The 27,752-nt window shown below is 45.0% G+C and overlaps 1 protein-coding gene across 4 annotated transcripts; it reads left to right on the top strand.

Moving 5' to 3' along the window:
- Nucleotides 1-172: 172 nt before the first annotated feature.
- On the top strand, nucleotides 173-27,752 carry Nfkbiz (nuclear factor of kappa light polypeptide gene enhancer in B cells inhibitor, zeta). Of its 4 annotated transcripts, none has more exons than XM_030249339.1 (14): nucleotides 173-666; nucleotides 2,735-2,806; nucleotides 13,582-17,359; nucleotides 19,421-19,560; nucleotides 20,105-20,135; nucleotides 20,276-20,379; nucleotides 20,593-21,398; nucleotides 22,191-22,296; nucleotides 22,664-22,810; nucleotides 22,996-23,059; nucleotides 23,318-23,487; nucleotides 24,776-24,886; nucleotides 25,010-25,177; nucleotides 26,344-27,752. In XM_030249339.1, the coding sequence occupies exons 3-14, from the start codon at nucleotides 17,074-17,076 to the stop codon at nucleotides 26,395-26,397; spliced, it is 2,187 nt and encodes a 728-aa protein (XP_030105199.1). In that variant the 5' UTR covers nucleotides 173-666; nucleotides 2,735-2,806; nucleotides 13,582-17,073; the 3' UTR covers nucleotides 26,398-27,752. The 4 variants fall into 4 exon arrangements, with proteins under 4 accessions (XP_030105199.1, NP_085115.1, NP_001152867.1 ...); NM_030612.3 differs by having other exon boundaries at nucleotides 486-666; nucleotides 17,012-17,359; nucleotides 26,344-27,750; NM_001159395.1 differs by lacking the exon at nucleotides 13,582-17,359 and having other exon boundaries at nucleotides 486-666; nucleotides 26,344-27,750.

Below are 27,752 nucleotides of genomic sequence, written 5' to 3'. Positions count from 1 at the left end.
CCAAACTCAACCGGGGGAAGTAATCCTCCAGTAATCCTCCAGACCGGTTTCCAGGCCTTTGAGGTCACAATGAAAACATGACAGTCCCTGAGGCGACTCTAACGAGGAGCCATAATCCCCTAGATTCCCGGGACACTGGGACAGGAGTCCTGAAAACAGCTCTGCGGGGCCTCAGTCCTCCGCGCGGCTCCAGTCCGGGTCTTGGGGACCGCCCTGGCGGGGAATGTCCGGGACTCGGGTCGGTGTCTTTTTGGCCTGGGAATTTCCAGCGTGTGGAAAAAGTCCACAAACTTAGTCCTCGCTGCCCGCCTCGCCTCCTCCGGCCCTTCTCGGTGCCCACGCACCCCCGATCGAACCCGAGGATGAGCATAGGGTGTATTTTAGGCGTGCTGGGCTTCCCCGCCCCCTCTGCCCACTTAGCTGGCAAAAAGAAAGCCAGCCCTATAAAGGAGGCCAGGGCCAAGGACTGGCCTCCTCCCGCCACGAGGTCAGACGGCGAGCTCTAGAGAAAGAGGCTGCTTAACTGTTCTTTATCATGTAACCTCAAAAGGAAACCCAGCCGTCTTCTGATGCTCTCACGTACTTGGGGGCATTGTCGCTGCTTACAGCTGAAAGCAGTTGAATTGCTTTTACGTATTTGTGTGACTCGAATCTTCAAATACAAAGGTATACTTTTATTATTTGATGTTCAATATGAAAAGGGATCTAAAGAGCTAAGCTGCCCTCAACCCGTTCCTTTCCCATGCTCTTTCCTTGGGAGCTAGATGTCTGCTGATTTATAAAGTAGTAACATTTGCTTTGTGGCAAAATATTGTGGGGCAGTGGTTTGTTTGTTGTTTTGGGGATGCAGGATGCTATGATATCTTGGCAATAGCTTGAGTTGTATCTGTTGCCTATAAAGGCCCAGGAAGAATTAGGATACCAGTGGAGGGTACATGTGGTGGCTGATGAAGATGCTTGACTTTGTATATCTGATGTATGAATTTACCTTAAGCTGGTGATGGAAAATGGTGGCTACCCTAAGGTGGAAGTTTTCTGGGAGGTTTGATGGGTGGGTTTAAAGGCTTACTTTCTCATAAAGGTAAACATGAAGCTACAGGTTTTGTTTTGTGTATGTCTTTTTTGTTTGTTTGTTTTGTTTTGTTTTTGACAGGGTTTCTCTGTGTAGCCTGGGCTGTTCTGGAACTCACTCTGTAGATCAGAGTTGCCTCGAACTCATATATCCTCCTGCTTCTACCTCCTGAGTGCTGGAATTAACGGCATGCACCGCCACACTTGGCTTTATGAAACTGCCTCTTGCCGGGTGGTGGTGACACACGCCTTTAGTCCCAGCAGTTGGGAGGCAGAGGCGGGCAGATTTCTGAGTTCGAGGCCAGTCTGGTCTACAGAGTGTGTTCCAGGACAGCCAGGGCTATACAGAGAAATCCTGTCTCGAAAAACCAAACCAAACCAAACCAAACCAAACCAAACCAAACCAAACCAAACCAAACCCCCCAAACAACAACAAAACAAACAAAACTGCCTCTTTGTGGAAAAATATATTTTGAGTAGGTTGAAGTATTTGATAGCATATCCTAGGTAGTTCTCATATCACCTCTATAAAACTAAAATTTATGAATGGCCGTTTTATGAATTAGAGAAACCATTGAGCTGGGGATGGCTTGGCAGAACCTATAGCTTCATAAAAGTTTAAGAGATTTGTCCATGTGAATGCATGTTTCTAGATGGGATGGATTAGAGGTTCTCTATGCTGCCAGCCCTAGTGAACTGACTGTATCAAGCAAAGGGGCTGGCCCAGAGAGGATGTGACATTTATTATGTAAATTTTAAGAACTTGGCATTACACTCTTAATTTGAATCTGGCCTCTAAAGAAATAAGTACCTGGTCGGGTGGAATGGTTTGTTTGTTTGTTTGTTTGTTTGTTTCTCTTAGTATAATAGTTCTCTACCTGTGGGTGGCAACTCCTTAGGAGGGGTTGAATGACCTTATTGAAGGGGTCACTTATCAGATATTTGACATATCAGATATTTACATTACCATTCAAAACAGTAACAAAATGACAGTTATAGAGTAGCAACAAAAATAATGTTATGGTCCAGGGTCACCACAACATGAGGAAGTGAACTAAAGGGTCACAGTATTAGGAGCGTTGAGAGCCACTGTTGGACAATAGGTTGTCTGGATAACAAAATAGAAAAAAATGTCCAGCGCCCATTTACTGCAGTAGTTATCCCTGATACAGAAAAGCTTAAGCAACATCTCATGGAAACATGTTTTTATTTGACTTGAGAATACAATGTGTTTTCTACTCCCTCCAGCACCTCTCTATCATTTTGCAGGTTAGGGACACAGCTGGTCAGGGTACAGGTGACAAGCCCTGAAGAGACAGAAGTCAATCTAGGATGAGTCCCCGTAGGAAGTCAGTGCACAATCATGCACTTGGTGGCGTTCTGCCTAGGGTACAGGCAATGCCAGGGTCAGCATAACTGCTATTAAGATACTGATCCTTTTGGCTTATGAAGGAAAAGGGGACAAACCTGTCCCTTTCTTTCCTTTGTCCTGACAAAGATACACAGACAGTAACCTTCCCAGAAGCTGCAGTCTCCTTGGACCCTGATCTCCAGGGATGCTTTCTGATTGTTCAGAGACCACGTACTAATCACTCCTGAAGACTGTTTCCTTTTGGCTATGGACTGACACTGATCTGGTGGCCTCTTGCTCTCTTGCCCTCAGCTTACCAAGAAGATCCTGAGGCCCATGCTGAACTTCGCCTTTTGATGTTGGCTCGATGCTGAAGTCCCGAGGGTAAGTGGGTGAATGTTTCTAAGTGGGATCTAAGCATTCCTTCTGTCTTGGGTGGTATTGTCAGTATGGGAAATGGATGTTTTATTCGGAGAGTTCTAAGGTTTGCAAAGCTCTTAATTTAACCAATTTTTGAAGTTTACTTACAAGCAGTTAATTATGACTTATGAACTAAAAGTTTTTGGTGTTTTTTTTTTTTAACAAATATTTGAATTTCCTCTGTTTTTATGGGAGGAGGCCATGAACACATCTAAGAGGGGAATCCAGCCCTCAGCTGACTGACAGTTTCAGAATTATGAAATCTTTCACAGGCTCAGAGAGCATCACATCTGAATGGTGGGTGGGTGAAGAAACTCATTTGAGCTCACATCTGTGGTTTCTGATCAAAGCACTTTCTGTTCCTTCAGTTTGGAACTGTGAGCCCCACCCCCACCCCCACCCCCACCCCAAGTGTCTCATGGAGCAAATACTGGACTTGACTATTTGTAAACACTTGTTTTAGGAGCTGAACTTGCAAGAGCTCAGCTTTCCCTCACATTACCATTTGAGGTACAGTGTACTCAGCTATATTTCCTAGACCCAGGAGAACTGAGCTGTTGGCTCAGAGTCTCCCAGATAGAATTCAGAACCTAGATTTGCCACCAGGCCAGTGACACGAAGGTACCAATAGGAGCAGGCAGCTTTCCCCCCAAGAACTCTTCTACTTCTTTGCTGAGTCTTGGCTACCACATACTCTCTGTTCATAGTTAACTGATGCAGTCCTTATTGATAACCACCATGATAATTCACATATGAAGGAGACCACAGGGAAGTGTTTTATACCTCAGAGAGTGGAGCCACAGGAGGGTGGCTGCCTGCCCTCAGGAGTTGATAAGAGCTGGCCATTTACTTTCTGTGTTCTTTTTGGAAACAGTAACAGAGATTGTAGAGTAGGTATCCTGTCACCAATTTCCTTTTGCCCCTCTCAGGACCTTTTCTTCTCGAACGCTGGGAGGACATTCCGCCTCCCCCAGTACAGCATCCATTGCTGATCCCTATGAGGAAGGGAGCCTTGGGTAGCCCCACCCATGTGTCTGCAGCATCCCTGATGTTTCAGAGGGAGCTAATAAGCTGACTGAGTGATCTGTTTTTATAGGTAGCCTCCATGAGGCTATATAGAAGAACATTTACATATTGGGTTATTTTGCAGAAATGTCTCACAGACTGCAGACTGCACTCCCTCCAGACTCAGTGCTATCACTTAAGTGGGAGGGATGAACGAGTCTACTTGGATAGCTAAGAACACAATGCATGGCGTAATTTACGACCACTCTCAGTCCCTCTGGTTATTTTGGTTAAGTTTGGCATCTTGAATAGCACCCGTGGAGAGGGGTTCAGGCTATACTGTGTGCATTTTCCACTTGGATAGCATCACCAGAGAGAGCAAATATTGTTTCTTTTTGTGACCTTTTGGGCCTTCTTAAGGGAAAAACCTTCAGTTGTTACAATGGGCATCCTCTGTTTGCCCTGCAGGCAGCCAGGGCGTGCAGATGCTCCATCAGATCATCTGCAGTATTAAACGCTCATGAGGGGTGTTCAGGAAAGGAATGTGTAAGGAACTCTCTATAGGGCACGCAGGAGTACAAAAACAACAGCAAGATGCCCCGCTGTAAATGGTCTATGTGCTTACTCACGTGACATTGGCGACTTTTCTCTGGTTGCTTGTCTCTTTGTACTCTCTTCTGTCTCCATCTTTTGTCAAGAGTTTTAAAAGTACTGGCTGCCAAGGACGGAACTGTTTCGATTCTTTTTCTGCTCAAGGGGAGTTTTCTTGCTGTCTATCTTTAAATATTTCAAAATGTCTAAAAAATTATGGTAAAATTACACACGACATCCAAGTGATGAGCTTTATGCTGGGAGCCTGCGCTGACAAGTATCTCTTTGCTTTAAGTGTTTCTGGCTGGATACCCACAATCCAAATTGCCAGATCACGTGGTAATCTTGTGTAGAACTCTTGAAGCTAATTTGAATGATTATTTTTTTTTCCCCTTTGGTTTTTTTCGAGACAGGGTTTCCTCTGTGTAGCCCCTGGCTGTCCTGGAACTCACTCTGTAGACCAGGCTGGCCTCGAACTCAGAAATCTGCCTGCCTCTGCCTCCCGAGTGCTGGGATTAAAGGCATGCACCACTACTGCCCGGCCTTAAATGATTATTATTGTCTAAGTGTGCGCATGCTACAGTGGAAGCCAGATGACAACATTCAGAGGACAGCTCTCTCCCCTTTCACTATGAGTTTTGGAGATTTGAACTCACTGAAGCAAGTGATTTACCCACTGAGACATTTTTCTGGGTCTGTGTATAACTTGTTAAAGCTTTGCCATATCTATCAGTTTTCAAAGTGCCTATGCCATGATCATTTTCTTCTTTAAATTTTTTATAACATATATATATATATATATATATATATATATACATATATATATGTATATAACATATATGTGTATATATACACACTTGTGTGTGTGTGTGTGTGTGTGTGTGTGTGTGTGTGTGTGTGTGAGTCTGAGGGCACCCTGTAGGCTCTGGGGTTCTCCTTCTACCATGTGGGTTCTGGGGCTCCAAATGATGTCCTTAGACTTGGTGGCAAGCACCTTTGCACACAGAGCTGTCTGGCCAGCCCTGCCTATTTCTTCTTAACTCATTTTGCAGTGTTTGACTGGGTGGAGTGAATCAGTAGTTAATGCGCATCGTGAGTGTAAGTCAACGATTGATAACTGAGTTAAGAATAGAGACTCTGCCCAGTAATTCTGCATTCAGCACCACAATGATTGAGACAGAAAACCTTCCTCAAAGTCTACCCGCACTGTAGAACCAAGTGGATGGCTGGAAATTGTTCCAATGAAAACCACTGGGCTAATGTGCTGGATTCCACGTACACTGGATCCTTTTAAACATTTGGACCGCTTGTCACCAGAACACTAAGTTCAAAAGAAATCCTGGGAGGTTTCCCAGAGATTTAAAGGGGCCAGAGCTACAGGGCAACTCATGGATGCAAGTGGCAAGACCTGTGTCTACAGGTGAATGGAGAGAACCCAGAGTGTGGGAATTGGGTGTCTCTGACTTCACCCCCACCTCCTTTCTTTACACCCCCCCCATTTCCTCATTTACACATTCATAACACAGAGATGGTCCACGAGTTTTTCTCTCATGAATTCTCCATAATTCGAGAAACAGTGAAAATGGCTCATTTTCTAGTTAGAATAGCTGCCCATGGCCAGCTCTCAGCAACCTGTAATGGCTTTTTGGTTTTTACTTCTGCTAAGGGCAAAGAAGGTGGGTTCAATATGAGATGGGAGACAAGGGTTAGAGGAATCTGAAAATCCAGTTTTCTGGGCCAGGCTGCTGAACTGACCCTTGAAATCGCTATTGTCATGTCAGATCAAACTTGATCGCAGAGGCGGGGTTGGACCAGGGCCTTCTAGGCCTGTCATCCTGTGCCAAACTTTGATAGCTCTTCAACAACCAAGGAAAATTTTTTTTTTTTTACTTGTGGCGTTGAACAGAATCCAGAATTAAGATAAGAGAGATTCTTACACGCAACGCTAATTAAATATCTAGGGCACAGTGACAGATTACAGTTGGCTTGTAACGCAGGAGGTACCATGTGGTAGCAACATTCACGGGGCCACTTTCAATATACTGTTTGTCTAAGCTCCAAAGTTTTTGGTAGCCCAAAATTTGTGCATATAAGGTGAAGTTATTGAAGAAGACACCCCTCCACTCAAATAAATAATTAGACAGACAAAAAAAATAATTGAAAATTTTGGAAAATATTTCTCCTGCTCAACTGCTGGTTCCACTGACAGAATCCAGATTAAACCAATTCCAAAGCCTGGTTTCACATCCTCTAAGGTATGGTCCTATCAAATCTACTGGTCCAGCTATGGATTCAGCCTTTTGTAAAAGTTCCCGTGTAGGCTGCGTGAGCTGACTGTGAGAGGCCTTCTTGAAATTGGTGGGACAGTGACTGCTCTGATCCATTGCAGAGAAGAGGTGAGATGCAGGCCAGAGGCAGAACAGGAAGCAAAAATAAAATACGGTGGCTTCCTTATTTCTGTCCGTGGTACACTATCAGCCTTGATGGGGCCTGACTCTGTCTGTTCTGCGTTATTCAGTCCATTATCAGCCCTATGGATTGCACCTCTGGTTCACTTCCCTGAAGAGCATCCTCTTTCCAGTTCTGTGGGTACTAGCCCAGTTCATGGCTCTGACTGTTACAGTGTCCCACTTACCTACCTGCGCTCAGCTGCTACTTCTGTTGTTCCCACTTTGCTCAGAAATTCTGAATGGCTCCCCATGGCTTATCACACCAACTTTTCACCGTTTTCATCGAGCCGAAGCCCCGTGGGAAGGGACTCCGAACCTGATTTCAAGATTGTCCCCTTTTCTTAGGTTTTCTTCAAGTTGGGCCGGTGAGCCAAAGACATCAGAATATTTAACTATCAAGTATTAAACACAGATTTGAAAAATAATAATAATGACAAAAAACATCATTGGTGTGCTAAGCATATCATATATACTACCTCATTTAACAGATACACTGACCAAAAGTAGTTGAATATCCATTTTAAGGATGAGAAAAGTAGTCCTGAGGGCACAAGTAATGGTAGTGGTTAATAAGTGACTGGATGGGATTTGGACCAAAGTCTGCTTTACTCGAAAACCCTATGATTTCAACCAAAGGTTGAAAAATATTACAGGCAAGAACTTTAGCTTGGATAAAAGCTTGTAGCAAGAATCAATGTGCCATTGTCTAATGTGTATCATGAGGATATAAATATACTGGAATTGGGGATTAGTTGCCAGAGCTGTTACAGTGAAGCATTCCCAGACTTAGCTGTTCAAACAAACAGAAATTTAGTGTTCCACAGAAGGTCATTTGGTAAAATGCTTGCTACATAACAATGCAGACCCAAGTTTGGTCTCCAGAATCCATCTTAAAAAAATGCCAGGCATGGCCGTCATGATTATAATCCTATCACGAAGAGGCAGGGACAGTGGTCCATGGGGCTTGCTGGTCAACTAGCCTAGTCCACTCTGTGAGCTCTAGGCCAAAGAGAGATCCTTTTACAACACAACACAACACAACACAACACAACACAACACAAACCCAGGTGTATGGTGCCTGAGATATGACACCCAAGACTTATACACTGGCCTCCACTCATACTGCATACATAGGTACACTTATACATGCACACACACATACACATCCCCCAAAAACAAAAACAAAAACAGCAATGACAACAAAACCCGACCAACCAACCAACCAACCAACCAACCAACGAAAACAAAATCCCATAGGTTCATTCCCACACTGTTCTGGAAACAGGAAGTCCAGAGTTAGGCTCAGCAAGTTTGACTTGTCTTGAGGCTTGTTTAACTTGTCCTGAGGCTTCTTTGCTCAAGTGCTCATGGAACCTTCTCCATATGTGTGCACAGGGCCCCTGCCCAGGGCCTTTGGTTTGTGCACATCCCTGGTGCCTTTTAAGACACCCTTTACATTAACTGGGATAGGGCTCCTTTGGACCTCACTTCATCTCATCTCTGCAAAGGCCTGTCTCCAAATATAGTCTTAGTTTGAAGTCCCACCCTGTAGGGCATCGACATAGGGATTCTGTGTCGATGGGGAGGCAGTTCAGACTGTAACGGAATCGATAGCTGGTTTGGTAGGCCCACCCTTTAGAAGATGTAGAATCAGGCTTAGGGATTGGTTTCATCTAGACACTGTCATTGGGTCTGGCAGCTGAGTGGGAGAACTGCCTTCCAAAACTTCCAGCTAGTTTTGTCTGTCTGGTCATTTGCTTGTGAGGACAGGGGTCGTCATCAACCACTTCTCCACCTTATATATTGACGGTTCAGTAGGGGTCACTCACTTAACCTGGAGCACAGCAATTCAGCTAGCCTGGCTAGTCAGACAGCCCCCAGGAGTCTTTGCCTCCTATGCTGGGATTATAGACTTCTATGCCATGCACTTACATTTTACAGTGGTGCTGGGGACCTGAATTCACACACCTTACACTTGCATACAATTCACTTCAACCACTGACCCATCTCCACATCCTCTCTAGTTGGTATTATTATTATTATTATTATTATTATTATTAATTATATTTTAAAAGTTGCAGTTATTTATTTCTGTACTGTGCATGTATGTATGTGTGAGAGTGTGGGCGTGTGTGTGCTATGGTGTGTGTGTCAGAAGACAACTTTCGAGGGCTGCCCTGCCCTTTTACATGTGGGTCCTGAGATTGAATTCGTGCCTTCAGGGTTGACCGTTAAGTGCCTGTTTACCTTCTGAGCCGTTTCCTGCGTCATCCAGCTGAATGAGTACAAAGGGTTGCATAGGGACCACTTTGGAGAAAGAACTACTAGAACTTTCTTATAGTGAAATGGAGGAGAGAAAGCATCAGACCTTTAAGTTGTTTAGACTTTCCTGCAAAGGTGGGGTGTGTACGGTGAATGCATTTGGATATGCGGGTGCATGCTCGCATGTGCAGAGGCCAGAGTAGGACTCCTGGTGTCTTCCTTTGGATGTCTGCTGTTCAGCCTTGAGTCAGGGTTTCTCTGTCAATCCGAACTTGCCTTTTCTGCTAGGCTGGCTATTGACAGCTCTCAGCATGCACCTGTCTTCACCTCTCAAAGCCAGGGCTGCAGACACATGCAGCTGGACCTGACGTTGTACATGAGTGCTACAGATTTGCACTCAGGGTTTTGTACTTGGAACAAAAAGTTCTCTCAGTCAACCAGACCATCTCCATAGGTCATGAAGAGAGTCGTTTGGTGGGTATATTGGTGCAAAGAGGGAAAATGAGTTGGGTCATCTCCCTCCCTCCCTCCCTGCCTTCCTTCCCCCCTTTCTCTCTTTCTTTCCCTCTTTCTTTTGTATGCCTATATGTACATGTTTGTGGGTGCACGCACATATATGTGAGGTGTGCATTGTGGTGTGTGCATATGGAAACTTGGGGACAGGCTTGGGTATCCTACCTCAGGTGCCGTCCATCTTTGTGTGTCTTTCTATGTGTGGTCTATACATGCTTGTGTGCATGTGTGTACACACATGTGTGCTACCACACTTGGTATTTCCTTACATATGTTCTAGGGGTGGCACTAAGTTCCTCCTGTCTATACCGCCTGCGGCATCTCCCAGAGGTTAGGTCTCAGACCTGTCAGTCACACTTGTGGCAGCATGGGATATGGGATTTGAATTCAGAGGTCAGGCCAGCCCGAGCAGCCGGAGGCTTCACTTGGGTGAGAGCTGAGCTTGGGGGTGATATTTAAAGTTCAGGAAGAGTGAAATTAAAAAAAAAATCTCAGGTCTGGTGCACACTATTAATCCCAGCACCTGGGAGGCAGAGGCAGGGGAATCTCTGAGTTCAAGACTAGGCTGGTCTGCAGAGTGAGACTGCCTCTGATAAAACTGAACAAACAACAAAAATCCAACCCAAAGCAGAAGTCTCAGGTGTCAAAGTGTTCTGTGTGGAAAGTGGTAGGAAGACTTCCCCGTCCATCTGAAATGGAACTTCTGGCTTTCTTTACCTGATGCCTGGCACATCAGACCACTCGCCCTTCATTATGCAGCAGTTCGATTGTTGTCTGTCCCTGCTGTGAATGTCAGCTCCACAAGAGACTGCATTTCTGTCCAGTGCTGTTCAGCACACCACCCGGAAGGGTGTCCAGATTGCTATACCTGCTCCTTAAGCAGTTACTGAATGAATCAGTGAATACGTGCGATTCTGTGACTAATGGAATCTAGATTGGTTTAAGTTGGTTATAGTCCAGATATTGCCTTTTTGTTTCCTGCAGAAGGTTTTTTTTTTTTTTTCCTTTAACAAATCCTGTTTGATAAATGAACACTGACACAAATCAAAAAGACTCAGCATGAAGTATTGGCCTTGTTTCTGCTTGCATTTTCCCAATTTGTGCCTTCTCCTGACTAAGATCAGTGGTGCCCTCCTCAGCTACTGTGCCTAAGAAACTAGATGTGTCTCTGTCTTAAAATCCAGGCTTTTCTGGTTACCCCTAGATTATCTCTTTGCATCTATCTTTTTGTTGTTATTTGTCGAGTTTTGGGTTTCTGCTAGCTCTCTTTCCCCTTTACTGGATGAACTTAGGCTCTTATCTCATTGTAGCTGTGAATATCAGAGCTCCATTTACAAATAACAAGTATGCCTGTCACCCTTGTCTACACGTTTCTACAGTAATGTTGCTGCTATGGAATAGGGCCATGGAGTTGTCATGAAATACAACCATAGGTTGGTTAGGCATTTAAACCAATTCCATTCTCTCCCAAGGAACCACACAAGGTACATCTGAGACTATTTTTGAATTCTCTTATTATTACACGCCTCCTCTTTCAGCAGCCTGAATCATGTAAGTGACATTGGAATTATTGGGTGAAGGAATTTAAATGAGGGTGCTCTAACAGATAGGGAATTCCTTTGTTGGGGGTGGGGGCGCTATTGAAATCACCGGGGAATTGTACCAGGTGCCCCACACCAGTGTGAAGATCGTATGTGGCACAGAACACCAGTTGGTAAGAGTTATACCCATCTGGAAACTTGGGGAAATGGCTGAGAGTCACTGAGAATCTCAAGGATTCTGATGAGACATTGGACTTATAAAACTAAAGCCAAAAACAAAACCCAACAAAACCAAACCAAAACTAAACACCTTGTTTCCATCCTTAGTTCTTTCTGCAGAATCTTTTTTTTTTTCATCACTCTCCCTGCCACTTCAGACTCTTTGTTGGGTTTCTCTGGAACTCTATCCTGTATTGGTTGATGTAGGTGGATGGAGAGGTTGCCCTGCAGGTAATGGGACAGGCCTGTAAGATCTAGAATGAGTTTCAGGAGCTGGGATTTGACCTGATGTTTGGAAACAGGGAAGATGGAAGAATGTTGAGAGGAGCCCTGATTTGCTGACTCATTGCTGATTGGCGCATCTTCAGGAATTGCTCATTCTAAGTTTTCTAACGTATTAATTCAACAGTACAATATTTTAAATGATATCTGGCTCCTTTTTAAAAAATATTTTTTATTAGGTATTTTCCTTATTTACATTTACAATGCTATCCCAAAAGTCCCCCATACCCTCCCCCCCACTCCCCTACCCACCCACTCCCACTTTTTGGCCCTGGCGTTCCCCTGTACTGGGGCATATAAAGTTTGCAAGTCCAATGGGCCTCTCTTTCCAGTGATGGCCGACTAGGCCATCTTTTGATGCATATGCTGCTAGAGTCAAGAGCTCCGGGGTACTGGTTAGTTCATAATGTTGTTCCACCTATAGGGTTGCAGATCCCTTTAGCTCCTTGGGTACTTTCTCTAGCTCCTCCATTGGGAGCCCTGAGATTCATCCAATAGCTGACTGTGAGCATCCACTTCTGTGTTTGCTAGGCCCTGGCATAGTCTCACAAGAGACAACTATATCTGGGTCCTTTCAGCAAAATCTTGCTAGTGTATGCAATGGTGTCAGCGTTTAGAAGCTGATTATGGGATGGATCCTGGATATGGCAGTCTCTAGATGGTCCATCCTTTTGTCACAGCTCCAAACTTTGTCTCTGTAACTCCTTCCATGGGTGTTTTGTTCCCAATTCTAAGAAGAGGCAAAGTGTGCACACTTTGGTCTTCGTTCTTCTTGAGTTTCATGCGTTTAGCAAATTGTATCTTATATCTTGGGTATCCTAAGTTTCTGGGCTAATATCTACTTATTAGTGAGTACATATTGTGTGAGTTCCTTTGTGATTGGGTTACCTCACTCAGGAAGATGCCCTCCAGGTCCATCCATTTGCCTAGGAATTTCATAAATTCATTCTTTTTAATAGCTGAGTAGTACTCCATTGTGTAAATGTACCACATTTTCTGTATCCATTCCTCTGTTGAGGGGCATCTGGGTTCTTTCCAGCTTCTGGCTATTATAAATGAGGCTGCTATGAACATAGTGGAGCATGCATCCTTCTTACCAATTGGAACATCTTCTGGATATATGCCCAGGAGAGGTATTGCGGGATCCTCCGGTAGTACTATGTCCAATTTTCTGAGGAACCGGATATCTGGCTCCTTTTTCACCAGTTTAATGACACAAATGTGAAAGTGTGTGCATGTGTGTGTGTGTGTGTGTGTGTGTGTGTATGTGTGTGCTATACAGAAACAAGCTATGACTGAGCTACATTCTGAGACCCCAGCTAACTTTTATGTTTTGATTCATTAAATCCATTGGTCTGGCTTGAACTTTAATAGTTCTTTTACCCATAGTTGATTTTTCTTAATGTCTTGCATTGTTCATCTGGAACATATAGTTAATTGAGTGATGTAGGTTCTCTAATGCTTTATCACGGGTATAACGATATACACACATGTATGTTTCATTAATTTAAAAATTATATTTGTGGATAACCTCATACTGGCCTCATCACAGAAGTCTTTATGTACCAATCAGGGGGCTATCCAGCTCAGGTGACCTGACAGAAATTGCCTCAAAGTTTACTTTTTCATTAAAAACCTTAAATTCTTTCATTGTCAACAAATACTGATAGCTATTCTTCTTGAGAGAGCAGATTTACTTTGTAATTAAAAAGAAATCAGAATATCTAGGTTGCCTTTCACATGAAATTGGTATTTTCTGACAGTGGCTCAGCTTACAGCCCAGTGTTTGATTAGAACAAATAGCAACCCCTACTCCACCCTGGTGAGCAAAGTACGATTTTGTTTTTCAAAGCACTCTTTTTTTTTTCTTTTAAAGCTTTATTCATCTATTTTATGTATATGAGTACACCATCGCTCTCTTCAGACACACCAGAAGAGGGCATCAAACCCCGTTGCAGATGGTTGTAAGCTGGGAATTGAACTCAGAGATCTCTGGAAGAGCAGTCAGTGTTCTTAACCACTGAGCCATCTCTGCAGCCCAAAGCACTCTCCTTAAAGACAATTATCGTACCTCAAGGTACTGCACAAACATCTATGTATGTCTCTTCACACAGAAAATTAATGTGATATTAATGTAATATTTCAGGGATCAGTATGAATAAAATTTAGAATCATGATTCTGTCTAAGACGTCCTTGAGTGAAACATACGATTTTGTTCCCCTAGCCTTAAGTTAAGATTCAAAACGGTGAGTGTACATTTCAGATGTCTCAACGCCAGCTGCATCTGTAGTTACACACTCCTGTAATCTGCTGGACTGATATCAGGCGAGGGAGACCAAGTAGCAGGAGCAGTCTGTAGAACTGTCCTCTCAGGTGGAAGCAGAATTCTTCACAAGAGCTGCTTGCTGAGGTGCCCGGTCATTTGAAAGTGGCAGTGCAGTCATCCCCCCCCCCCCCATTTCCCTCCCCTTCCTGTCAGCAAATCAATGAGCAGCCATTCCTGCCTTCTTGCCTGCTTACTTCTGCCAATACAGTATAGTAGCTCACCCTCTTAGATACTGGTGTCTCCATTTCAAATAGGAAATGCTGTTCTAAACTATTTACGGTATTAAGAAAGTTCATTACATTTACACTTAAAGAATTCTGTTCCATTTTTAGAGCTCTGACAATGGTGTTACAACATTACCTGTACCATAAAACAGTTCAAACTGTTCAGCCGTATGAAACACAATAAAGTAAATTATTAACACCTGTACTGCCAGGGTGTCTTCAGGTCACTTTGGAAGAGATTTCTCCTTTCCACGAGTCACAGAGTTCTAGGATACATTATTTTCATCTTTTCCATTGTCCTTAGATGCAGACGGTGTGCATCTGAGCCTAAAAGGCCACAAGTCGTCTCATCTTTATCTTTAGAACAGCGTCAGACCCACGTTAGACAAATGAGGGTTTTAATCACTGTGACAGTTCACGTGTGTGTGGTGTGTGTGTGTAGTTTGCGAATGTGTGTAGAGAGGAGACAAAGATCTGAAAGGAGGGTAGAGAGAAGACGATGGAAGCAGAGGGTTAAAACGTGTGTTCTAGAAGGTTATCTAACTGGTGGGGACAGGGAGCAGCTAGTGGGGGAAGGAGATGAGTTGGGGAAGGAACAGATCATAATGACAAATACATATAAAAATGCCACAGTGGCACGCATTGGTTTTGGTATGCTAACTTAAAAGTTAATCACACAGAAAAGGAGGCAACTTTATTCAAGAGCCCTTAATTGGGCCATTGAAACAGTGGGGGGTGGGAAGAACTGCAGGATGTCTGCTAGCGGCCCTCGTGGGCCAGGCAGTCTGCTTCTAGTATAAGCCAGAAAAGAAGTGTTTGTACTAGTCACCTATGACCTTCAGGCGAAGGAAGGGCTGTATTTACACCAATCACAACAGTGTTCCATCTGCAGCAGTTGCAGCAGTCTCTCCTAGACTACCACCAGGGGACAGGCCTTCAATCTGGCCGGAGTGGGAAGGGTTCCTGGGTGGGGGTGGGGGTGGGGGAGAAGTGTGGCTCTGAGGCTGCATCTTCAGAAGCTGGAGTAGTGTTTTAGAAGCTACAGCCGCCATGTAGCTCTCTGGAGTGTTGAATGTGGTTTGACAGTTCTTTTCTCTCAAGGCTGCCTGCGCACAGAACAAGAGCCTAACAGCTAACAATTAGGGGAATCAAATCCCCTCACCTCCCCATATTTGTTTATTTCCAGAAAACAAGCAGCTGTGCGAACGGCAAGGCGTCATTGATATTAATTTTAGCTGTGCTTTTAGTCATGCTCCACACCTGCCTAGCCCTGTAGCACCTGTGGGCTGCCTGCTGCTTACCCCCGTCAGCAATGCTAGATTTGTGGATTCTGCCTAGCAGAGCCATTTACTTACGTAATGATCTAGTTATTTCTACTTACCTCTTTGCCACTATCTCTTCTTCTAGGTCACTTTTTTTTTCCTTCTTCTTAGGCCACTAGGACTCCCCTCAGTCTCATCTTCTCTAAAACTGTTTCATTTCTGCCAGCTTCAGATTCCCTCACGTTAAAGTTCTAGTAACTTCGCTGGTCCCTGTAGGTGCTCCGCTCAGGTTACCTTTCACATTTATGCTATTTTCCCTTTGGCAGTCCTAAAAGGCACTGCGGATTCTTCCCTGACTCCTGGCCTTAATTCTTGGCAGATGATTTTCCTGCAAACGCTTTAGGGCCATCCTTTAGGGCTCATCTCATTCTTTGCGAAGACTTCCCCCTTCTCCCCCTCTCCACAAGAAAGTCTCTTTTTAGGCTGTTCACTGAACTTTGTACCTCTCACGATGTTTAATCATAGTCAGTTTCTTTTCATCGGTGTGTGTATACCTTATCCCCACGTGTTAAGATGTTACTTGAAAATTTAGACTTAATCATTCATTCTTTCTCTCCCTTAAAAATAAACTTCCCTTGACGGTTCGCTAGTTGGATTTGCGGCGGAAGTATAAACATTGAAAAAAGTATTCAAGGTAGAGGCATCAAAATCCCTGTGTTTATCAGGACTAGGTCAAGTTGTGCAGAATAAAACGTTACATAATACGTAAAAAATAATATAAAACATACAAAGAATATACACGCATATATGCGTATTCATCATTTTGCTAGAAGCTTTTTTCTAGTATTGAAGGATACGAAAGGGTAGTCATTGCTGTTTATTCTAATACTGTACTAAAAAAAAAAAAAAGATTGCTTATGGCCCAGATATGAAGTTAGAGAAACTGCAAGAGCTCTGAAATTGAGTCCAGGCCAGAAAGTCCGCGGGCAACCGCTTCCAGGTTTGGAGGCGGGCTAAATGTTGGAGGCAAGGGAGGAGACTGAACTCTGCACGCACCGCTCTGGCTTCCCACTCCCCGAACTGGGCGGACCTGTTCTTGCAGCAGCCCGGGGCTCCCGCTCGCCCCCGGGCATCGCAGCCCCTGCGCAGACAGCGGTTGCCGCGGACCCCGGGCCCCTGGGGATGCGGTGCGTCCAGCGAAGGCCAACCGGGGAAACTTGGAGCTGGCCCCGACGGGGGTTCGGGGCGCGGGTGCTAGCCGGGGTTTCCAGGTGAGCCGCCGGAAAACAACCGGTCGGCCCGGGCGGGGCGGGGCGAGGGCGGAGGGCACATTGCCTCATCCCGGGCATTTTACTGGAAACTAGACACATCCGGAGGCGGGGCGGGAGGCAGCCCAGGCGCCGCCTCACCGGGCGGAGCGCGGAGGAGGAGGTCAGTTCATTTAAATAGCCCGGTCCCCTCCGGGCGCGCACGTACTAGTCGCTCTGCCGCAGCCAACCGCGTAGCCATCCGGTGGCGCAGGTGTCTGGGGACCCCGAGCGCCTAGCCTGGGAGCATGATCGTGGACAAGCTGCTGGACGACAGCCGCGGCGGAGAGGGGCTGCTGGACGCGGCCGGCGACTGCGGCCTCATGACCAGCCCGCTCAACCTGGCTTACTTCTACGGCGCCTCGCCTCCTTCCGCCCCCGGCGCCGGCGACACCGGCTACCTGTCCGCCGTGCCCTCCGCGCCCGGCTCGCCCGGCTCCGACTCCTCCGATTTCTCCTCCACTTCCTCCGTGTCCTCCTGCGGGGCCGTGGAGTCCCGTCCCAGAGGTGGCGCCCGCGCCGAGCGCCCTCAAGGTACCCACCCGCGAGATTCCTTGCCCCTCTATTCGGGGTTCACACGCTGGGAGGATGGGGAGGGACTTCCCTCCACCCCCCCCCCCCCCCATAGTCGAGACGTTAAGCGGCCCCTGTGACTTCCTTAGCGGCCGGACAGACGCGAATAGTCATGAGTGATTAGATGCCTTGTCCTGATTCTGGCACGTTGTCCTTGCCTAGACCTCTGCGGAGTCCAGCGCCCAAGGGACCCTGAGGGCTAGCGCGCTGGCTTCCTGGAAAAGAACTTGAGAGCCTCGGATTCTCTTTTCTTCCATCTCATAACCTTTTCCCTTTTCACTTCTCCCCCGACCTCCGAATTCAAGAACCTCTGAGAAATTATAACACTATTATGAGGTTTTTGGAGCTGATGGAGAGAGATGTAGTTTCCTTCTTGTAACTCTTTCAGTGAGAAGCAGTGGCAGAGGGTAAAGCGTTGGGAACTGGATTTTTAAGACACCCGTATTCCTAATCTATTTGTAGGGATGAATCAAAGAAAACCCACTTTTCGGGACGTAGAGGAAAGCCTGGTTCAGAAAAGTGATTTAGTGTTCTGCGCTTAGTTTACGATGTTGGCGGTTCAGAGGCCTGCTCAGAATTCTGATTTTCTCTGTGTGCTTGAGAATGGAAAAGTTACATCTAGCGAAGCCCTTTCTTTAGCTGCGGGTTGTATGGTTTCCTTTCTTCACGAACCGAGTTGCATAATTTGGGGGGGTGGGGGAGGGAGAAACAGGATGCAGCTGTGGGTAGATTTAAACACCGCCTAAATTTTCTCAGTTGTTGGAGCTTCTCATCGCAATTATTTTAAAGAATGACCCCTTGCTGTTCCTTAACACTGGCTACTCATAAGCTTTGGTTGTCTTTTATTTTTAAAAAGTTATTTTTTGATTTAAAACACTGTGCCTTAAGCCACAGTGTTGCCCACAGCTCCCTGAAAAGCGCGGTGTGCGTGCTTTGACAGCCCTTTCTGAAGTTTGTAGGCCCGTGGACATCTGGCTGAACCCATCGATTGTTTCTAGTTCTTGGTTTACCACACAAGCCATGGGAGATTCCTGAAAGTGCGTTTTCTTCTCCCTATGACGTGGGCATGGAAGTTTTAACTCTTGTCACTCCAGAGGAGTGCTGTTAGAGTCTGGCCATTGGGGTGTTTGTGGGAATTCCTGAACTTGAATAGAAAGGCTATTTAATCATTTTATTTGCCCTCGTCACTGTCTCTATGTCACACTTGTGGCACAGATAGCCAAATTATGCTTTGTTCTCCGTTCGTTTTCCTCTTTATGTTCCAAATATGTTCAATTCATGGACAAGAACTTGTTACATAGTTGTGGCACTCAGTAAATTCTAAAACTGCCTTCTGAAGTTCTAAGGTGAACAGGCCTGTTTCCGTTTTACTTAGAACGCCCATGTACGTAAGTGAGGGGGAAATCCTGTGTGTGTGTGTGTGTGGAAATGTGCTAAGTGAATTTAAGCAGCTTTCTTGGTACAAATTAATGAAGGGAATACTAAGAAATCTTAAGTCCCTATTGCTGACTTAAAGTTTGCCTTGGTGCCTTGAGAACTTTAGAGGAAGTTAGGTGAATGGCATACAGGTACTTTATAATTTCTATATGAACATAAAAGACCTTGTTTTAAAAACTACAAATGCCTCATTCTGCTCCAAGGACTTCTCAAAGTCAAGAATAGTTATGTATAAGTCTCCGATCTTGGCTAAAGCTCTGTTCCTATTTCATGAGTAAATAGTAGTGAGAGACAGAGAGGCTTTCTTTGTTGGGCCCAAGGATCCTCTGCCACATTTGAGAGTGCTTTAATTCCTTAGGGTGCCTGGTTGGAGGATCAGCCAACACAGACCCCCTTGAGAAGTACTCGATATAGATAATAGGAATCCATTGACCCAGGATGTTGGAAAGGCTTTGAGCATGGGAAAACTTTGCAATTTGCTGCTTGAGGGCTTTATCCACCAGGCTGCAGTCTTGGAAGGGGTGCGGGAACAGTCGGGATTCATGTCTGTGAAGAGATGTAATTGAGACTTGTCCTTCTGAACAGTTGAGCCCCACATGGGGGTTGGCAGGCAGCAGAGAGGCCCCTTTCAAGGTGTTCGCGTGAAGAACTCGGTGAAGGAGCTCCTGCTACACATCCGAAGCAACAAGCAGAAGGCTTCCGGCCAGCCCGTGGATGAGTTTAAGGTGGCGGCTTCTGCTCTTTGTTTTGAGTGGGTGGGAGACTAGTCCGTGAAGGTTATTGTGGTTTGCTAACCGAGGTCCAGTTAAGTCCCTTGTAGTCTTTCATAGGTGACCGAGTTCCTAGGACAGGAGATAGATAGCTGTCTGAGTACGCTGGACTCCCTGCCCTTGGCTCAGTGCCAGGTGCGTCTGAGAAATTTAATGAGCCAACAAAAGAAAGCAGTTTGAGGACAATGGGATTCCGTGGGTTCAGTACACAGAGAACATTTTGATTAGAGAGGAATGAATCAGATGGTCTTACTTATTTCATCCTGACCAGGATTGAATAGGCTAAAGTGAAAACAGAGAAGGGGGAGGCTGGGAGGAGAGAGAGAGAAAGAGAGAGAGAGAGAGAAAGAAAAAATATGAGAATGAGAATGGAGGTAGCGTTCTGTCAGGATTTATATCCCCAGAGGCTTATGGGGTTCTGTAGAGGGTAGGAGAGACAGATCTCCACCGAGTGAGAAACCATGTTGTATGTACTAAGCTGGACCCTTTCCCATTGCAGACACAGAGTGTGAACATTGAGCAGCTGACAGGTAAGAGCTCCATCTATTTTTTTTTTTTTTTCCATAATCTTACCCGGGTCCTCTTTGAGTGAAACGATTCCGTGGGGGATATAAATGGAATTTGTCAGGTTGGGATGATGACAGATCGCGCCTTCTTTCTTTGGGAACAGACCTGAAGAGTGCAGTGTCCGCAGTGGGGAAAAGAAAGGGACCCGATCCTCTGTCCGATGGACCGGTTTGCAAGAGGCCAGCTCTGTTGCCTTCTCACTTCGTGGTAAGCGTCTCCCTGTTTTCCTCTGAACACTCCGTGGAACTCATTCTGGGATATTGTTGCTATTGAAAAAACAAAACGAAACAAAAACATTTTTGCTTCTTGGGATAGAAGCCAAGTCATGAACCTAGCACTGAGCCTACCCCCTAGCTTTTGGAGTTCTTTTAAAAGAAATGCTTATGAGAGCTTCTTGTCCCCCCCCTCCCCCCCTTCTAGACATCACCGCAAACGCCTACACCTGGGGAGAGCATGGAAGATGTTCGCCACAGCGAATCCAAGCTGGATAGCAGCGCTGCCCTGCTTCAGAATATTATAAACATCAAGAATGAGTGCAACCCAGTTTCACTAAACACTGTTCAGGTTAGCTGGATGAGCCCCACGGTTCCCCAGAACTCGCCAAGAGACCAGTGCCAGGATTTCCATGGAGGCCAGGCCTTCTCTCCACCTCAGAAATACCAACCGTTCCAAGTCAGTGGCTCTCCACAGATGATGGACCAGGCGTCAATGTACCAGTATTCGCCACAAACACAGAACATGCAGCAGCCGCCGCCGCTGCCACCACAGCAGCAACATCAACAGAATTATCCCCACAACTCACCCCTGCAGTTCAGTCCTTACTCCAGAATGTCCCAGTCTCCCAAGTATGATTCCAACCTCTTTGATACTCACGAGCCACAGTTCTGCACGGGCCAAAGTTTTGTGTCTTTACTGACTGGCCCGGGGGAACCCGAGTCTCTTGCTGTTCCCGTTCCGGCTCCCACCAGCATTCCACCCCAAACTGAGACTCAGCTGCAGACCTTCAGCCTGATGCCAAGCAATGCCTGCGAGGCCGTCGTCGGGGTGCACGATGTGGGCTCGCACTCTTTGGGCACGTCCCTGTCACTCCAGAACATCATGGGAAGCCCGATGAATACCACCCAGCTGGGGAAGTCATTTTTTCAGTGGCAGGTAGAGCAGGAAGAAAGCAAATTGGCAAATATTCCCCAGGACCAGTTCCTCGCTAGGGACGGAGATGGTGACACGTGAGTATCTTTTTAGTTCATGTCCTTTCACGCTTGAACCTTATTAGTTGGCATGATGATGATAATTCATATTTCAAGGAAGGCTGTTCTTTTTATCTTTTTTTACCCCTCAAAAGAAATTACTTTTTGTTTTAAATTAAAAATATGTACTTTCCGTGAATAACCTGCTGTGAAGACTAATGTAGATTATATCTTTAGAGGAGAAACAGTTAGATCATGACTAGGCATTGATAAGGAGTGAACCAGTAGGCTAGATCCTATCCAGTACTAATTAATGTCTGTAGAGCTTTGGGTAAGTTACTTAAACTCTCCCTGCTTCTAGTTCTTGGCACATAAACAATAATGTTTTCAGGCATAGAATTTTTATCAGTATTGAAAAAAAACAATAGGGCTGGGCAGTGGTGGCACAAGCCTTTAATCCCAGCACTTGGGAGGCAGAGGTGGGCGGATTTCTGAGTTTGAGGACAGCCTGGTCTACAGAGTAATGAGTTCCAGGCCAGCCTGGGCTACACAGAGAAACCCTGTCTTGAAAAAAAACCAAAACAAAAGCAAAAAAAAAAAAAAAAAAAAAAAAAAAGTTTTTTAAATGCTCAGCCTGGTGTTCAGCATTCTTATCCTTTTCCGTTTCAGTTCAGGTAGACTACCACCATGTCAGAAGTGCCAAATTTCTCCTCCTCTGTGATGTTTCATTTTGAGTGTATCAATGTATCGTTAAATAGGGTGAAGGAAATTTTTCTCTGATCAACCTAATGAAGTCAGAAACAATTCCTCTTTCTTTCGCCTCTTCACCAGGTTTCTCCATATTGCTGTTGCCCAAGGGAGGCGAGCGCTCTCGTATGTCCTTGCAAGAAAGATGAACGCTCTTCACATGCTGGACATTAAGGAGCACAATGGACAGGTGAGGGTGCTGCCTCGGCTAAGATGGAGTGCTGGAGTGAGGGGTAGCCGGTCTCCAGTGCAGACTGTTTAAGAGCCTCAAATCAAGAGACTTCTGTTAATATTAACTTGGAGATATTGACTTTTTGCCACCATTAACCTTGAAGTCATTAATGCTTACTTTGTAGTTGTTTGGCCAAAGATTGCGTATAATTAAGCCGCACCCTAAGCTTATTTTAGTTTCCTCATCTTGCTGTGTTTGGTTGCTTATTAACAGGGTTTATTTTCTTTCTGTGGACATTCCTCTCAGCCACAGTTTAGTTTCATATTCCTTGTTATGATAGTGTTACAGGCTTAAAAAAAACCATCTTCTCTCCATATGTCCACAGAGTGCCTTTCAGGTGGCGGTAGCTGCCAATCAGCACCTCATTGTGCAAGATCTGGTAAACCTTGGTGCCCAGGTGAACACCACGGATTGCTGGGGAAGGACACCTCTGCATGTCTGTGCGGAGAAGGGCCACTCCCAGGTGCTCCAGGTAAGAAAAGAGGCCAGAAAGCAGGCTTCTGTTATCAAAAGATGTGCTTGGATATGAGCCGTTTCCCGTAGGCTGCTTGTTAAAACAATAATGCTTTGAGTTGATTTATCCCTTAGCCCACTAGTAGATGCCTATTTGTCTGCCCCACCTTTGGATAACAGGCGTGTATTTTATAAACCTTGCAGGCCATCCAGAAGGGAGCTGTGAGGAGCAATCAGTTTGTGGATCTTGAGGCAACGAACTATGATGGTAAGAGGCTGATACTTTATTGGCTAAAGCACTGCATGGAAAGTGGGGTGCATGAAATCTAAGAGCATTCAGTGTCCTAAGACAGAAAGAAAATAAAGCAAGTTGTTCTACAGGTAAAACCGCCTCGGTATATGCGGATTATCTTACTAGGTTTTATGGAGCCCGTTCTGAGTGAATCGAGGAAGCATCCTAAGGATAGTTACAGGGACCAAAAGACTTGGTGGGATGCCTGACTTCCTTTGTACCCTTTTTTCCTAGGCCTGACTCCCCTACATTGCGCGGTCGTGGCTCACAATGCGGTGGTGCACGAACTGCAGAGGAATCGGCAGTCTCATTCGCCCGAAGTGCAGGACCTCTTACTAAGGAATAAGAGCCTGGTAGACACCATTAAGTGTCTGATTCAGATGGGAGCCGCAGTGGAGGCAAAGGTAACTTCACAGGGAAGGTAGAGCTGGGGTGGGGGAGGGGGCGTGGCAGAGAAAAGTGGGCGTGGCGGAGGCCTGGCTTGCAAGCGCAGATTAACTCCTCCCCCCTCCTCACCCCCCTACCCACCCACCCCGATTTTTAAGTTGGTGGAGTGAGGGGCTTTATATGTGTAGTTCAGAAGCTAACCTTTGAAAAGATCTTTTCATCCGCTTTCTTGATTTCTTTTTAATCTGTGGAGTTATCCAAACAAATGGATCATTTAACTGTGAAACGAGTTAATCTTTGTTTTAAATGAAGCTGGAAATCGATGGTACATTGGTTTCCGTTTTCATGACGGTGCTTTTTTGGAATGATTTCTTAGTGCGATCTGGAATTTTTAAATTTTGATTTTTTTTAAAAAATATTTTTATAATGAGATTTTTACGTGTTTTCTGTGCGCCTGTGTATTGGTCCATGCGGAAGTCAGAGAATCACCCATAGGAGTTGGTTCTTTCCTTCCACTCTGAGTCCTGGCACTTAGCTCAGCTGTTTAGAATTGGTAGCATGCACCTTACCCCCTGAGCCATTTCTCTGGCCCTCTGTTAAACTGGAAAATATTCTTTCTAAATCTGGGGATTATTTATGGAGTATCTGCTGTGTCCTGAAGCACCGTGTTAAATACTTTGGGGATTCCGATGCCCACGTGGGTCCCCATAGAGCCTGCTGTCCTCTCCCACTTTAGCAATACATGGTGGCTGCCAAGTCTGGCGACATAACACATCATCAGTGGACTTTGATATAAATAAGAAAGTAACACTTTATATTTCTACATTGTTAAGGGCTGCTCTGTGTATGAGTGGAATGTGACAAGAATCAAGTAGGAAAATTAGTTGGGAATACAAGAGGAATAGGAGAGTCCATGTACCCTGGGCTTTGGGGAGACTGAAGAAGGAAGCGTCCGAAGTGATCTCTAAAGCTGCTTTAGACATTTGAGAGAGGAGGGCCAAAGCATATTGTCTAAAGCAGCTGTTCTCAACCTGTAGGTCACAACCCCTTTGGGGGTGAGGGGGTGTCAAACCACCCTTTCTCAGGGGTTCCGTATTAGATATCCTGCATAACAGATATTTGCGTTATGATTCATAACATTAGCAAAATTTCAGTTATGAAGTAGCTAGGAAAATAACTTTTGGTTGAGGGTCAGCATACCGTGAGGAACCGTATTAAAGGGTCGCAGCTTTGGGAAGGCTGAGGACCGCTGCTCTGGGGCGTGGCATCTGGATTTTCAGTCTTCGCCTTTCTTGCCTTCCCAAGGATCGTAAGAGTGGCCGCACAGCCCTGCACTTGGCAGCGGAAGAAGCAAATCTGGAACTCATTCGCCTCTTTTTGGAGTTGCCCAGTTGCCTGTCTTTCGTGAATGCCAAGGTAATTTTCAGAACCTCAGTGCTGCCAGCGTGGGAATGACCTTCCCACCTCCACGCCTTTGAGCTCCTTTCCTGGAATGGCCCTCTGCCTGACGCATGCGCGCTTCTGTCCTCTTGCTTTCAGGCTTACAATGGAAACACCGCCCTCCATGTTGCTGCCAGCCTGCAGTATCGGGTGACACAGTTGGACGCAGTCCGCCTGTTGATGAGGAAGGGAGCTGACCCCAGTACTCGGAACTTGGAGAATGAACAGCCCGTGCATTTGGTCCCCGATGGCCCAGTGGGAGAACAGGTGAGGGCCACAGGAGGGAGTGGAAGTTCCTTTAGGCCCTTGCGACTGAAATATAAAGAGGGAGGAAGTCGTTCAGGGCAAAGGCCAGCTGATGCTCTGCAGGTAGGCTCGTCAGTGTAGAATATTTGACGTAGTTCAGGCACAAGTAAATAAATGCCTAGTGAATATCAGTTTTTATAAGTCTGTCTACTAACTGATCCTCCATAAGAGATGGAAAAGAACCTACAATATTTTTAAATTATCCTGTTCTTATTAAGTGTGGTTATATTTCATCTTTGGGGGTTGAATAGTTAGTTACACATGAGTAAGCTCTTCTCTGTAAGAACTTAATCTTTTAAGAAATTATTTTTGGCAAACATCTTTTTTCCAGAGGGAATCATTGTGTTCGGCAGCATTGGATAGACAATTTTATACGCTATTAATCATAAGTTAATTTACACAGGTTAGCTTTTTGATTCCAAGCTGTCATCAGAATCAAAATGGCCTAGTAACTTGCCCACGGAACTCTTAGGAAGTTTGTGGCAGTTTTCATTTAAAAGTTGCAAAACCTTTTTAGGCAGGTTTAACTTGGAGAATTAAACCTGTATTTAGAGAGGACAGGAAGCGTGAATAACTAGGAAATGGCGGTCTCAAGCTCAGTAGTGGCTGCTTCCTCGTGGTCACACACCCAGCTGTCACACACCCAGCCCTGAGGCTGGAGTCTGAGGCTCGTCCCCATCCCTAAAGGTTTTTACAGTGCTGCCATTCTTCCTTCTGTATTGTGTGTGCTGTCACAGAGAGGGGCTTCTCTTTTCCTTCCTCGGTAGGCGGTGGCCATTGGACAGGTTTCCTTTCAGAAAGCAGCTCGCAGCAACAGCCACCAAAATCTCTTCCTCTAATTGCTTCTAATCTCTCGTGGGCTGAAAGGCAGATACACAATTTGTCTGATTGGGATACAAAAAGTCAGTGGCTCTAGATGACTGTGGGGGCTTTCCTGAGACCCGGAGAGCTACACACAGTTGCTTGGACATTTGGATATCCTGGCCGCTGCTCTACCACGAGTTTGACTTGGCTGTGCTCCTAAGTTAGGGGTGCACTGTAGAGGGTTAATGAGAGGAGTGAAAATCTGGGAGACATATACCGCTTGGAGCATTGGAAGTAAGTTCCACGATTCCTTTCTCTTCCAGATCCGACGTATCCTGAAGGGGAAGTCCATTCAGCAGCGAGCACCACCATACTAGGTCCACTGGCGTGGAGCCTGGTTCAGCGACACTCACTGTCAGTTAGGCAGTCCTGATGTATCTGTACATAGACCATTTGCCCTGTATTGGCAAATGTAAGTTGTTTCTATGAAACAAACCCATTTAGTTCACTATTATATAGTGGATTATATTAAAAGAAAAGAAGACAGATATCTAATTTTCTTGGCAGATTTGCGTATTTCATACCCAGGTATCTGGGATCTATATATCTGAATTTGATCTTGAATGGTAAAATTACCTTCGATAACCAGTAGCTTTCAGGTAGGGAAAAAAAAAAAGACTCATGGGAAAAGACTTGATCTGTGGCATAAAGCCTTGCTCATGTAGAGATTGCCAGGTCCAGATTAGGTGGGCTTGAAACATGAGGTGAAAAATGAAAGCATTTGAAAGGGGACAGAAATTTGGATGTGAGGTTGATGTGCACTTTGCTGTCATCGATGCTTCTTTGGTCAGATGCAGGACCTGGTGTTTAATAATGCTCTCTCTCTAGGTGAGGGAGGCCTCTTGATAGGATGTGATCTTTGAAGCTGTATATAATTCTCATTTTTACCTTTTAAAATGTTGTACATATTTGATTTGAACCACGGACATTTGAAATGTGTAAGTCAATCAAGTAGAAAAGAGCTAGTGAATTGTTCACCACTTTCAAGGTTGTGCACCCACAAAGCAACTTGTACTGTGTAATCGTCCAGCTAGAGTTTTTACAGATAAAGCAAATGGGGAAGTGGGTCCCAACGTTGCTGTGGTAGCAGGCGGGTTTCTCTTGCATTGGAAACAGACACGTTTGTAGGCATTTGCGTATTCTTGAAGAGACTGTTTTATGAATCACCTCTTAGATTTATGTAATTTACCTAAGTTGTTGAAGTTTCTGTTTCTCCTTAAGAGAAATTACAAAAATTCAACATTGAAGCATAGTTTCTTGTTTTCTGTTGTCAAATAGTAATAATGTGCTGTGATGTTTATGCTTATTCATAAAGATGTTTTACTTTTTAGTGTAATGTTAGTTCTTTTAACATTATTTTGCTTAAATTTGATAATGCCCGACAAGAATATATTTTGCTTTGATTTATACACTGATTCTTTGTGACAAATATGACCCATTAAAAATGCCTTTTAATAGACTAACTTACCTTTTGTAGCTAGGTACTCATGTTCTTTTTTAAAAGATGCCCTTTGGATTGGATTGGATTGATCATGTTTAACTCAGCGTATTTTATGGATGAAAGCTAAATACAGATATTTGGCATCTCTAAGGTGGAATGAGCCCACTCCACACACTGATAAAATTCATGCATAGTTTTAAATGAACATTAATAAACTCATGTTGTCTTATG

The sequence above is a fragment of the Mus musculus genome, chromosome 16, assembly GCF_000001635.26.
Source record: "Mus musculus strain C57BL/6J chromosome 16, GRCm38.p6 C57BL/6J".
Lineage (NCBI taxonomy): Eukaryota > Metazoa > Chordata > Mammalia > Rodentia > Muridae > Mus > Mus musculus.
This window is presented reverse-complemented; position numbering and strand designations above follow the sequence as displayed.

What these genes read in the sequence shown, in the direction of transcription:
- Nfkbiz (XM_030249339.1), top strand. Translation starts at nt 17,074, where the DNA reads ATGATCGTGGACAAGCTGCTGGACGACAGCCGCGGCGGAGAGGGGCTG. An exon ending in CCGCGCCGAGCGCCCTCAAG is followed by an intron (nt 17,360 to 19,420) that starts GTACCCACCCGC and finishes CCTTCTGAACAG; the next exon opens with TTGAGCCCCACATGGGGGTT. An exon ending in TTAAGGAGCACAATGGACAG is followed by an intron (nt 22,297 to 22,663) that starts GTGAGGGTGCTG and finishes ATATGTCCACAG; the next exon opens with AGTGCCTTTCAGGTGGCGGT.